General features: G+C 32.3%; 2 protein-coding genes across 2 annotated transcripts; both read left to right on the top strand.

The window, feature by feature from the left end:
* The first annotated feature begins 3,135 nt into the window (after positions 1–3,135).
* On the top strand, positions 3,136–7,888 carry LOC114418087 (pyrophosphate-energized vacuolar membrane proton pump-like). Its single transcript, XM_028383252.1, has 8 exons — positions 3,136–3,502; positions 4,672–5,246; positions 5,413–5,792; positions 6,038–6,124; positions 6,210–6,540; positions 6,750–7,160; positions 7,266–7,325; positions 7,420–7,888. Exons 1-8 carry the CDS (start codon positions 3,247–3,249, stop codon positions 7,624–7,626), a joined length of 2,307 nt encoding a protein of 768 aa, XP_028239053.1. The 5' UTR covers positions 3,136–3,246; the 3' UTR covers positions 7,627–7,888.
* Positions 7,889–9,647: 1,759 nt separating this feature from the next.
* Positions 9,648–13,191, top strand: LOC114418086 (2-methoxy-6-polyprenyl-1,4-benzoquinol methylase, mitochondrial-like). The gene is made up of 8 exons (XM_028383251.1): positions 9,648–9,912; positions 9,985–10,111; positions 10,204–10,265; positions 11,178–11,336; positions 11,449–11,593; positions 11,701–11,772; positions 12,076–12,184; positions 12,832–13,191. The coding sequence occupies exons 1-8, from the start codon at positions 9,816–9,818 to the stop codon at positions 12,931–12,933; spliced, it is 873 nt and encodes a 290-aa protein (XP_028239052.1). The 5' UTR covers positions 9,648–9,815; the 3' UTR covers positions 12,934–13,191.
* The last annotated feature ends 262 nt before the right edge of the window (positions 13,192–13,453 follow it).

The raw sequence follows: 13,453 nt of genomic DNA, 5'->3' as shown, positions 1-13,453 counted from the left end.
CTCTCTCTACATCCATTTAAAGCCATAAGACTCAACTTCTAGATCATTAAAGCCTTGACGTAGTTTTTGTAGTTGACGTTATGTGTAAATATCATTTTGATTATATTTAGTATTAATTAAAAAAAATATTTGATTGTTCAATAAATAAATTTTTTAATAATTTCTAATATTTTTTTAAAAGTTACTTTTTTTTCGAAAATAAACTTGTTTCATTTCATCAATGATAATAAAATGAAAATGAGCATGAATACAACTATAACTATGGATGTCCGCATGTGGTTTTCCTGCCCTAACAAAGGTTTGAACCATAAGATTTGCTTGATTTCGAACTAAACTCGTCCTATAGTTTCTAAAATTTGAAAAAAAAAATGTTTGCAACTAGATAGGAAGGTATGGAAAACTGAGTTTCCTTTACTCAGAGTATCAAAGTGATTAATAATTCTTTTACATTCAGTTTCAAACATCACATTTTGAAACACTACAGGAGTTTTTACATTTTTATATTTTTTTATCTTTAATATATTTATCCAATTTTTTAGTTATATTTTTTAAAATAAATCATAATTTTATTATTTTTCTATCATTTTATATTTTTTAAACTATTTTAATAATTAATTTTACCAAATAATTATCAACTTTCAGTTTTAAGTTAGTTTTTCACCTAATTTTATTGATAATCAATGTAACAATGTTGGTAGTAATTACCTATCAAAGATAAAGCTTAAAAATTACTATTTAATTATCCATTACCATAAAACAACAATCAAGTGTATGTTTTATTTCATGTTGTATTCTATAAAATTCTGTTGAAATATTAATAAATGAGATTTTAGGAAAATTTGTAAATGTTTAGTTTGATGTTAAAAATTTGATATTGAATTTAAATTTGATTGTTGAAGTATTTTTATATAACTTGTGTGTTAGATAAAAAAAAATATATTAACTTTTACTACTATCTTACTTTATGCTAAAATCTTTAAATATAAATCGCTTATTAAATAAAACTTGTTAGTGCCTATTCAAACACACACTAAAATAAAAAATTATTATTTTCACCAAAACGTCAATAAAAATAGAATAAATTTAATCAGTATGATTATTAAAATTACCTTTTCTATGACTTTATAGTATAAAATTATCGAAATGAATTTTCTTTATATAGCTTTGATTCAACTAATTTCATTTTAAATTGAATTGAATTAAATCAAATTTAAGTTTGGATAGAATTTATTAAATAATAAAATAAAAAATGACAATGTTGAATTAAACAACATTTTATTTACAAATCATATGATATTACTATCGATATACCTCTAATTTTTAGACTTTCAATGTTATTTACATCACTCCAGCTCTATAGCTTATTTAATTAAGTTTTGGACAATTTAAAGTTACAATCAATTTAATTCATAGTTAATTGCTTGGCAAAGTTTCCAATTTATTAGATTGTTTTTGTAGTTAGTGTATCTATTTTCCAACTAACTTCTCATCTAGTAAATTTAATTTTGGATTGTGACATTTAAATTATAAAACACACACACACACATATATATATATAAAATTTTAACAGTGTTATGTTTAGATTTACATTTGTAGCAGTAAAAAAACGCAATTTTGTGTGAAAGAGCTCAGGTTTAATTTTCCTTCACTACATGTATTTTTGTTCTAAAAGGTATGTTGGACTAGAAGTTAAAAAGTTTTTATGCTAAAATACGAATCTTATATTAAAATCTTGCAAAAGCACTTGTCGAAACCTTATAAACACGACTTTGTCCAAATGTTTGATTGTTCTTCACCGCATACGATTTTGGTCTAAAAAATATGTTATACCAGAAGTTAACAAAAATGTATGTTAGAAAAAAATGTTTAATAAATTCTATTGTAATTTTTTTTAAGTGACTATAATATTCTTCATTTTTTATTTAAATATAAAATTTATACCTTAGAGTATTTTAGCAGTGAGTCAAATCACTTCCATTTTTAACAACATGGGTATGAATTCTCCATTTTAGTTATTGTTGAAAACTCAACAATTAATACTCTAATAGTGATAGTGATACCTGAATATTTGTTACACATAACACGAAATATTTTTATCAACATCTAAAAAATTATTTGCTTTCTTTTGTAGGATGAGGAGTAAGTCTCTTTAAACCAACCAATTTATTTTAAATAATATAATAAGCAATGTATTTTATTGACTAGAAAGTAATAATAAATATTTTAACACGCTCATAATTTAAAATTATGTATGCATATATAATACTAATCATTAGATTCTTAAGTCTATATGCATAGAAAGTACTTAATTTATTTAGAGAAGTGAATATCGTAAAATAGACTTTAATTACTTCTTAAATTAGTCTTTGACTCTTGAATAAATGATTATCTTAGTTAAAAAAGATTAGTATTAAGCATAAATTTTCTTAATTAGCATAATTAAATCCTTAAAAAATCATTCATTTTATTCAGGTCAAATGATTTATTTAGTTTTTTATTTTATTTTAATTTAATTTAGTTTTTTATCTCTTAAAAATTTTAATTTTATTATTTATTTTATTTTTTCAGTCCAATTTAATTATTTATCTTCTTAAAAAAATATTTTGTTCATTAATTTTATTTTACTATCCAATTTAATCATTCAATTTATTTAAAATTGACATTATTCATCATCTAAGAACAATTTTTTTATTAAAGTGAAGTGAAGGAAAATAAAAGAAAACTAAAAAAAATATTTTTAAATGATTAATGAAGTCTATTTTAAATAAATTGAAAGATGTAGAAAAAAATAAAATAAAGAATTAAATTGAAAAAATAACATAAAAAACAAAATGGATTTTTTAAAAAGATAAAAGATTAAACTAAAAAAAATTAATAACCAAAATATATTTTTAAAAAAATAAAAGACCTAACTAAAAAAAAATCCTAAGATAAAGGTTTTCATTTATTTTTACTTTTACTAAGAAGTAAAGTAAGATCTCACATTTCTTTGGAGTGTTCGCTGGCACCCACCGTTGGATGATTGAAAATCTCAATGCAGCCAATCCAACGGTGAAATATAAGGTACAACTTAACGTTCAGAAACCGAACGCACTCTACCACTCTCTCCCCCAATATAAATGTCCCCATGCCTCGCTTCGCCGCACTCGAGTTTCCCTCACACATTCTCTGTGACTGCCTCTGTTCCGCCGAACCCAGCATTTTCCCACCGTTCGGGCCACCGGCGGAGTTAGTTTTCCGGCAAGGATGGGTGCTGCTCTGCTGTCTGAGCTTGCGACGGAGATAGTTGTGCCGGCCTGCGCCGTCATCGGGATCGTGTTCTCGTTGGTGCAGTGGTTCCTCGTGTCGCGCGTCAAGCTCACTCCCGACCGAAACGGAACGACGTCGTCGCCGCGCAACAACAAGAACGGCTACGGCGACTTCCTCATTGAGGAGGAAGAAGGCATCAACGACCACAGCGTCGTTGTGAAATGCGCTGAGATACAGAACGCTATCTCCGAAGGTAACCTAACCTCTCCGCTTTAGATCTGAGCTTATACTTCTGAGATCTCCTTATGCGCCTTTGCGTGTTCCAGCTTCTGAAACTTGAAATGTTGACACGTCGTTTTGAAACGGCGTTTCTTCTTCGCGTTTGTCGTTAAACGAACTCAGCATTTTGTTCTTTGATTCTGGATATGTGTTGGCTATTCTTGAGAAAGGTTTTTTAACGAGTTTACGTGATGCTTTCTCCTTTGTCGTCTTGGGTGCCGTAATTTATTAATTATTGATTATGATTATATTCCTAATTTGTTGGGCTTGTTTCGCTACTTTACTTACTATATTTACAGATAATTATTACCTATTACTAATAATACTTTATCTTTAATGGCAAAAATCTAGATTAACAAAACAGTTCCTGTTTTATTTATACATATCTGTAGTTTCCGTTTTGGACTTATTGTTGCTGCTATTTTTTTTCTAACAGCGGTAAAGTTCTGTCGGTAGTTATATGGATCTACTGTTCTAGTTATAAGTTCTATTAAATTTTAAGAGTATTCAGCATTGTTAATATTTAATTTAGAACGTTCTTTATTGTTAACTATTACTATTACTAATTAGTAAAATTCTACGGTCAGTGATATATTTAGTGAGGACGAGACCGGTCAATCTCGTCGCCATGACTTGATTTAATACTGCAGATTGTATTATTATAGTCAACTGTTATGGATCTTAAACTGAAATTTGTCAAGCACATGTGCTAGTAGTTTTATATTACAACTATGAAGTGAATGTAATTTGTTCTGTAAGTGCTCCTTTGAGCTCTGAGGTTTGTTTTGCTTTGAGATGGGGCGACCGTCTGTCTCGTCCCCTAATTTTAAATTACTGAGAGAATAATAATAACTTCAATAATAAAGTTGATACCTTTTCATAATTTCATTCTTCAATCCGGAATGCTGACACCGAATGTACTTCTTTCCATTTTCTGCATAGCATGTCATAGATTGGTAGTTATTTTGTGTCTTTCTGATTTCTCGGTATTCAATACCCAGAATATATGCACTAGCTAGTTTTTGTTATCCCTTACTGTATGTCCTTGGACCCTACCTTGTAAGCCCTGGACGTGAAAAGTGATTTCTAAATTCAATAGAATAATATTAATGCTGTACTTACAAGTTGTGCATGGATTTACAGGTGCAACATCCTTTCTTTTCACTGAATATCAATATGTGGGGATCTTCATGGTTGCTTTTGCAATACTGATCTTCCTTTTCCTGGGCTCCGTGGAGGGCTTCAGTACTAAGAGCCAGCCCTGCACGTATGATAAGAGCAAGCTATGCAAGCCAGCCCTTGCGACTGCATTGTTTAGCACTGTATCTTTCTTGCTTGGTGCTATAACTTCAGTCCTATCTGGTTTCCTTGGGATGAAAATTGCAACCTATGCCAATGCAAGGACAACCTTGGAAGCCAGAAAGGGAGTTGGCAAGGCTTTCATTACTGCATTTAGGTCTGGTGCAGTGATGGGTTTCCTTCTTGCAGCAAATGGTCTTTTGGTGCTCTACATTACCATCAATCTCTTCAAGCTATATTATGGTGATGATTGGGAAGGTCTTTTTGAGGCTATAACTGGTTATGGTTTGGGTGGATCTTCCATGGCTCTGTTTGGCAGAGTTGGTGGTGGTATCTATACCAAGGCTGCTGATGTTGGTGCTGATCTGGTTGGAAAAGTTGAGAGAAATATCCCAGAGGATGATCCAAGAAATCCAGCTGTAAGTCACATTTGCCCTTTTCATTTCCCTCTCTCTCCTTCCTATTTTGAAAAACAAAATGATTTAAAAATGGGTGCATTTCCATCAATATGTTAGCCTTTTATTTTCAAAGCTTGTAATGGTATTTAGTATTGACTACTGATCCTTTCTATGGTCCTATGATCAGGTGATTGCTGACAATGTTGGTGATAATGTTGGAGATATTGCAGGGATGGGTTCTGATCTTTTTGGCTCATATGCTGAATCATCTTGTGCTGCCTTAGTTGTTGCTTCCATTTCCTCATTTGGAATCAACCACGAGTTCACTGCAATGTTATATCCCCTACTCATCAGTTCTATGGGCATTATTGTCTGTTTGATTACTACTCTCTTTGCAACTGATTTCTTTGAGATCAAGGCTGTCAAGGAAATTGAACCAGCTCTAAAAAAGCAGCTTATCATCTCTACAGTACTCATGACTGTTGGAATTGCAATTATTAGTTGGATTGCTCTGCCAACATCCTTCACAATTTTCAACTTTGGTGCTCAGAAGGAAGTAAAGAGCTGGTAAGATGTTAGTTGTTTAATGTTTATAAAACACTCAATGTTGAAGTTTCTGATCTTCATTTATGTCTAGTAGTTTCTTTCTAATTCCTCCAGGGAAACACAATAGGTTGGCTTATATTTAAATGTTGGTCATATTTTTTGAAAATCATTCAGAACAGTGTCTGAATTTCAAGACGACCAATGTTGTTTTTGTTGATCGTGAATGGCAATTGATATCCAGCTACTAACATGGTTTAAATTTTCAGGCAGCTGTTCCTCTGTGTGGGTGTTGGTCTATGGGCTGGACTTATTATTGGGTTTGTTACTGAGTACTATACAAGCAATGCTTACAGGTAATTAAATGTTAACAAACTTGTGCAATCTTTGCTATGCTTTCTCTGTCAACAGTCTTGACCATCATTGTTTGATTGTCTTCAGTCCTGTACAAGATGTTGCTGATTCCTGCCGGACTGGAGCTGCAACCAATGTCATCTTTGGCCTTGCTCTGGGATACAAGTCTGTCATTATTCCTATTTTTGCCATTGCAATCAGCATTTTTGTGAGTTTTACTTTTGCTGCAATGTATGGCATTGCTGTGGCTGCCCTTGGGATGCTGAGCACCATTGCGACAGGGTTGGCTATTGATGCCTATGGGCCAATCAGTGACAATGCAGGAGGTATTGCTGAGATGGCAGGCATGAGCCATCGTATTCGTGAGAGAACTGATGCCCTTGATGCTGCTGGCAACACTACTGCTGCCATAGGCAAGGTACTATGATGCACTTATATTTCTGAGCAGGCTATCTAATTTTCTGGTTCAAATGGAATGCTACATAGATTGCTGTCCCAAATTATAAAAGCTGTAAAATATCTATTCAGTGAAGTAATTTGGGTGTAATAGAATACTTATACTTGGATGAGTTATGCTCCTCCATGTATGTATAACTAAATTACTGAATTTACTCTGTCTTGTACTAGGGATTTGCTATTGGGTCTGCCGCTCTGGTGTCTTTGGCCCTATTTGGTGCATTTGTGAGCAGAGCTGGAATTTCAACTGTTGATGTCTTGACACCCAAGGTCTTTATTGGACTCATAGTTGGTGCCATGCTTCCTTACTGGTTTTCCGCTATGACCATGAAGAGTGTTGGAAGTGCAGCTTTGAAGATGGTTGAGGAGGTTCGTAGGCAGTTCAACACTATTCCAGGACTTATGGAGGGTCATGCCAAGCCTGATTATGCCACCTGCGTCAAAATTTCTACTGATGCATCCATCAAGGAGATGATTCCTCCAGGTGCCCTTGTCATGCTCACACCACTCATTGTTGGCATCTTCTTTGGTGTGGAAACACTTTCGGGTGTTCTTGCCGGGGCTCTAGTTTCTGGCGTACAGGTAATACTGATACTCTTGCCACACGTTACGTGAAATTTGGTCTTAAGTATCACATTATGTGAAGTGTGCTGAATCTTTTTGTCCCTCTGCACTGGTTCTCATTAGATTGCAATATCAGCATCCAACACTGGCGGTGCTTGGGATAATGCTAAGAAGTACATTGAGGTACGTAATAATAATTTCTGGCACTTGATAAAATTAGGATTGCGTTTTTGTTTTTTGTTGATTGATGAAATTCCTTGTTGGGTTCAAATTTCAGGCTGGTGCGTCCGAGCATGCAAGGACCTTGGGCCCGAAAGGATCTGAACCGCACAAGGCAGCTGTTATTGGGGATACCATTGGAGACCCTCTTAAAGATACTTCAGGCCCTTCACTCAACATCCTCATCAAGCTCATGGCAGTTGAGTCGCTTGTCTTCGCACCATTTTTTGCCACTCATGGTGGTCTGCTTTTCAAGATCTTTTGATTTGAGGGAATGCAACCGTACTTAGGGTAGAGTTTTCTATCAATTTATCCTATTTTTGTCGGAGCCTGCAGGCATTTTTCTTTTGTATCAATACCCTCTCCACCTTTAGGGGTAGCTCTTCAAATTATCAGGACTTGAAATTTGTTACCAAATGTAGTAGTAGTTTTTGCCAAAGTGAATTTTCAATTAACCAGCTTTTGGACTTTTCATCGAGTTTTTTAACCAATCATTAATTATTAATATATAAGTTAATTTTATTTTATATGATAATTCGTAATTTAATTTTAGATGTTATAAAAGTTTACAACTTTGTTCTACACGTTATATTATTCGGGGTAAAGGAATGCTAGGTGTTCAGATCAGCTTGTATCAATTGAATGACTGAAACGCGTATGCATGAGGTGTACTCTTTTTTTCTCTCCACACAAATTAGAGCATCTCAAATGGAGATTTTTGAAGTTATTTTTTTATTTATAATTTTGACATTTGAAAGAAATTCATACATAAGAAATTTTAGGAAATTTTAATAAATTTACACTTTTATATATTTTTTATTTTTACTTAATTATAAATATTACTATGTGTCAAATCAATATTATTTTTTATTGTTAAAATATAATTTTTTTTATAGTTTCTTACCGAAAAAAATCGTCTTTATCATATAGATTTACTTCAATTGGAAAAAAAATAATTTCTTTCACTCAAAATTCCTATTAGAGATCCTGTTAGCCGTGAGTGCAATATATAAAGAAAGGATTTAACTTTTTATTGAAGTAGAACGAATAAATAAAAAGTTAAGGACAAAATTTTAATGGCTAGTACATAGGTGCTTTTGGCAGTATTCTATTTTTTTAAGAGTATTGTTCTATGGTTAGAATTGGAGGAGTTTTTGGATAATACTGCAAATGTTTTACATTAAATATCAGCATAAGTTTTCAAGATGAACATTGATTTTGATTGCTGACGAATTCAGAGAAAATCGTGGAAAACTTAGCTACCTTTTTTAAAAAATTATTTATATTTTAATTCAATAACATAAAAATAAATAAACAACATGAATTGTAAAAATAATAAATTTAAGAACAAAATAATATTTTAATAAATTATGCAATTTTAATTTTATTATTTAATTATTATAATAAATAATTTATGTTTTAATAATTAAAAAATTAGAGTATATAATGTATTCTTTCTCGTACATGTGTGTAACCTAACCTCACTTCTACAAAATGGGGAAATTTCAAACTCAACCTCAGTTGAAACTTGAAATGTTTCCATCAAAATTGAATGCATATCTACAAATTTAAAATTAGTTATCACACCTACCATAAAGTCTATCTTTAAGTCTTTAAATCTGGATAGTTGAGTCATGAGTGTTCATTGTATGGTTGGAGTAGTCAAACACCCATATGTTATAAAGGGTTTTTGTTAAGTGAAAATAAGTGTAATTAATGTTTTTTTATTTACAATTATGTTAGCTTAAGGGTTTTTTTTTATTGATGATAGTGACGATATCGACCGCGACCTTTATGAAATATTTACTTATTTTGCTTATGGTTAATTTTTGATGAAAAATTTGATTGATTAGATTTTCTTTTCAAATATACCTTTTTTATTAATAAAGTTTGAATCTTGAGACATCATTTAAAAAAATTGAATTTCATTTCATTTAAACCGATGACTTGTTGATGAATTAATATTTTGGGTAAAAATATGAATGCAAGTGACATCTGAATTAGATTTTTTTTTATTTAAGATAAATGATAAGTTCACATATAGTGTGATAATTATTGGTCAATTAATGTTTAAATTAAAATGTAGATATTTTTTTTTTACTTACGAGTTAAAGTGAAATGAAAAATTTCTTCCTACAGAGACTAAAATTCAACACAATTTTAACGTTAATATATATTAAATTGATAAATATTATTTTCTTATAAAGATAAAAGAATGAAAAGTTTATATATATAAACGAAAGACACTATAAAGATATGGGCTGGCCCATATCGATGGAGCAACGGTACAAGCCCAATAGGGTGCCTGAGGCGACGGGTCTGGCGGTTGCTCTCGTCTCAGCTTCGCGTGATGTTTCCATGCTCTTTTCTCTATGCTATTAACCGATTAATCGATCAATATTTTTCTGATTCTGATTGTGATTCAATTTGGCTCATTTATCGGAGCGAGAAACCATGGCTTTGGGAACGGTGACTCGACGGTTGGGGAATAAACTCTTCACCGTGTTATCTCCCACTCCCAGGCTACTACATTCTCACGCCACCAGTTTCGGTTCGTTTTCACTCTCCGCATTCAAATTTCAATTCACAATTAAAAATAAATGATATTATGACAGAATTTCAGGGTTCAAACAAGTAAACGAAGATGAGAAGGCTCGCATGGTTGGTGATGTCTTCACGAGTGTTGCTTCAAGCTACGATCTCATGAATGACCTAATGAGTGTTGGATTGCATAGATTGTGGAAGGATAGGTTACAACATTACATTCTCATTTTCATAATAGTTTCAATCATATTACTGTTGCTTTGGACTTTGCTTAAATCTGTGATTATTTTCTGCTCAGGTTAGTTTCGAAGCTGAATCCATTTCCTGGAATGAAGCATCTTGATGTTGCTGGTGGCACAGGTCTGTTACATTTTCACTATGTTTTATACTGTCTTTCTGTGTATAGGTTTTAGAAGATTGCAATGCGAGTTAAATTGATGCAGTCTGGAAAAATATGTTAAGGCACTGTTTGGATAAGCTTCTTCATAAGCGTTCATAGAAGAAGGAAAAATGAAATAAGCTTCTCCTATAAGCTAATTTTAATATACATGTAAGTTAAAATTAGCTTATGCATAAGTTAAAAAATTGATTTTAACTTGTGCATAAGCTTTTTTTTTTAGTTTATAGGAGAAACTTATTTAATTTTTCCTTCTTGTTTTCTTTTTCTATAAGTGCTTATGGAAAAGCTTATCCAAACATGTTTGTGCCTTGAAGAAGTTAAGCAATTGAGGATTGCTTAGAGGGAGATGTTTTAGTTCACAAGCTACTTGACGAAGCATATTGTCTGCCTGCTCCAATTTTACTGATTCATCTAGCTATATTTTTCATAAAAACTTTTAATTTGGTGCAAATTGTTCCACTTTTGAATGCGTAATGGTCAGTGTCTAATGTTCTTGTTGTTGCATGTCTGGGTACTAATATCACAAGAAGTAGTTTTTTCTTTAAGATTTAATTTTTGGGTTATGTTATTGTTGAACAATTTGTTTCTGGGCTATAGAAGTCATAAAGTAAATACAGTTTGAACAATATTTAGGCATCATCACGTTCATGGGCTATAGAAGTCATAACTTGTTCAAAAGTAAGTTGTATGTGCTTCATATACGTTTAAGTTTATTTTAAGGAATATAGTTGTAAGATGTATTTGTGTTATTTAATATAAAGTTTGCTTCTCCTCAATAATGTTCCTGGAATTAAAGTGATGTTGCTGCTGCATGGGATGTTGCTTAAAGTTTAAGGGTTTTAGTATCAAGCCTAAGGTTTTTTATTTTACAGGGGATGTTGCTTTTAGAATCTTGGAGAGCATACACAAAGTTAAGCTGAGAGGACTTCGAGGTGCTTTTCAAGATACTTTAGAGGCAGAAACTCAGATATATGTATGTGACATTAACCCTAAGATGTTAAATGTTGGCAAACGGCGGGCCTCAGAGAAGGGTAAATGAGAATGTTTTAAACTATCAACAATTTGTTCAAGCTCTCATAAAAGAATTTTGGTTTGATATATCTTCATTTGCTAGGAATGAAAATTTTCTGCTTATTATAATAGGTTTTGGAGAAGATGGTTCCCTTGTATGGGTGGAGGGAAATGCTGAAAGCTTGAGTTTCCAAAATGATTCAATGGATGGTTATACTATTGCATTCGGGATAAGAAATGTTACACACATAGAGAAAGTACTCAGTGAAGCTCATAGGTATTTGCACTTTTTCAAGAGATTACTATAACTTGTATGCCGTAGCAGCTGATGGCAATCGATTAAAATGTGTGATGAATCATTGTTATTCTTATTTTCTTGAACAGGGTATTGAAACCGGGAGGCAGGTTCCTTTGCCTTGAACTGAGTCATGTTGGCATTCCTGTATTTAAAGATTTGTAAGTATCATTTGCTTTATTTTGCAAAAATGATGAGTATTGGGGGTTGACATTTGATAAGGAAGATAGGGAATGATGATATGCATTCTAATCACATTTGAGAAAGAAAATACAACTAAAATACCCTTTTACATTCAACAATGGAATCTGAGATAGTCATGAATAGATACCCTTGAAAATACAGGCATTCCTTGCCAACTAAATCATCCCAAACTACATAAACTGTTGACTGCTATAGAATCATGGCCTCCTTTCATACTTGAATTCAACTTTCAGTTTAATGTTACTCATCTTCTCTTGCAGGTATGACTATTATTCTTTCTCAGTTATTCCATACATGGGTGAGCTGGTTGCTAGTGACCGGGAATCCTATCAGTACTTAGTTGAGAGTATCCGCCGTTTCCCCTCACAGGTTATCACAGTTTCCATCTATTGATAGCTGTCCATATTTTCTTACTTCTCTATTGCTCAAAGAAAAGGGCTGGTAGGGCTTGCATTTTTGAATGGACCTATAGATGCTTCTCAAGATGGCTGGTTACTACTTATTATCACTTCCCTCAAGTATGTTAGTGAAAGATTTGAACTAAGTTTTGAGTGAGGAAGATGAGTCCTAGGCTAATCGGTTGATGGTGACCATCTCATATCTTATTTATGGTTTAATTGAAACCCAAGAGTAGCATGCAATTAGAGGCTTTGCTTACTAACGTGTTGCTTATCTCTCTTCAGTCTCCTACATTCAACCTAATGAGGAAGGATATTTGGGTGGACATTTGGTAGGAGTAGCTACTATCTTTTCGTTTTAAGAGAAGCTATATAATTGACTACATAATAGCATGAACAGAAAAACACTCGATTTTAGGCTCACGCTTTATCCAGTTAATTATAACAAAGTTATTAATATTTTATAGTTTTTACTCGGCAATTTGTCTGTTCTCTACTTGTGTTGTTTTTATTTAATATATCTATAAATGATGAAAAATTTGCTTACATATGCTTCTTTGCTTGGCATCATAAGAATTGCCAATTGTTGACTAATCTATTGTAATTGATGGATTGCAGGAAAAATTTGCATCGATGATTGCGGATGCAGGGTTTCAGAAAGTAGAGTATGAGAATCTAGTTGCGGGAGTGGTTGCTATCCATTCAGGGTTAAAAATCTGATATTTTTGAACTTTCCTCTCAATTATTATGTCTCTAATAATTCATGCATCTTTCTCCACCGTCTACAAGCGTGGAGACTGAAGGTCAAATGTAATGTTATTAGAATTCGTAGAGAAGATTTGAGTTGTCAGAATGTGTACTGTAATTTCGATAGTATGGCGTTTGCAATTTTTTTTACAGGGACTCAAGTTTTCTTGAAACATGTATATACGCCTATCAAACGAAGAGTAAATAGTTTTGATTTTTTTACCAAAAAAATAAATAGTTTTATTCCTAAGTTGATTTCGTCCTTTACATTGTCAAATGATCAAACAGTTTGTTTTTCCCTTTCAAAGAAAGAAAAAAAAAACATATGATGTGTTTAAATGAAACTTATTATAACCATTTTGAACGAATAAATTAACTGCTCCAGTTATTCAGTACAATGCTCAACTAATTATATATTTTACATAATATCAATCACTCAAAGGTTTTAGTATTCTCTTAAGAGAATCCCGTCAATTTTACAATTTGAATTTTG

Source organism: Glycine soja, chromosome 7, assembly GCF_004193775.1.
Source record: "Glycine soja cultivar W05 chromosome 7, ASM419377v2, whole genome shotgun sequence".
Lineage (NCBI taxonomy): Eukaryota > Viridiplantae > Streptophyta > Magnoliopsida > Fabales > Fabaceae > Glycine > Glycine soja.
The sequence above is the reverse complement of the archived record's forward strand: the minus strand, read 5'-3'. Positions and strand labels throughout refer to the sequence as shown.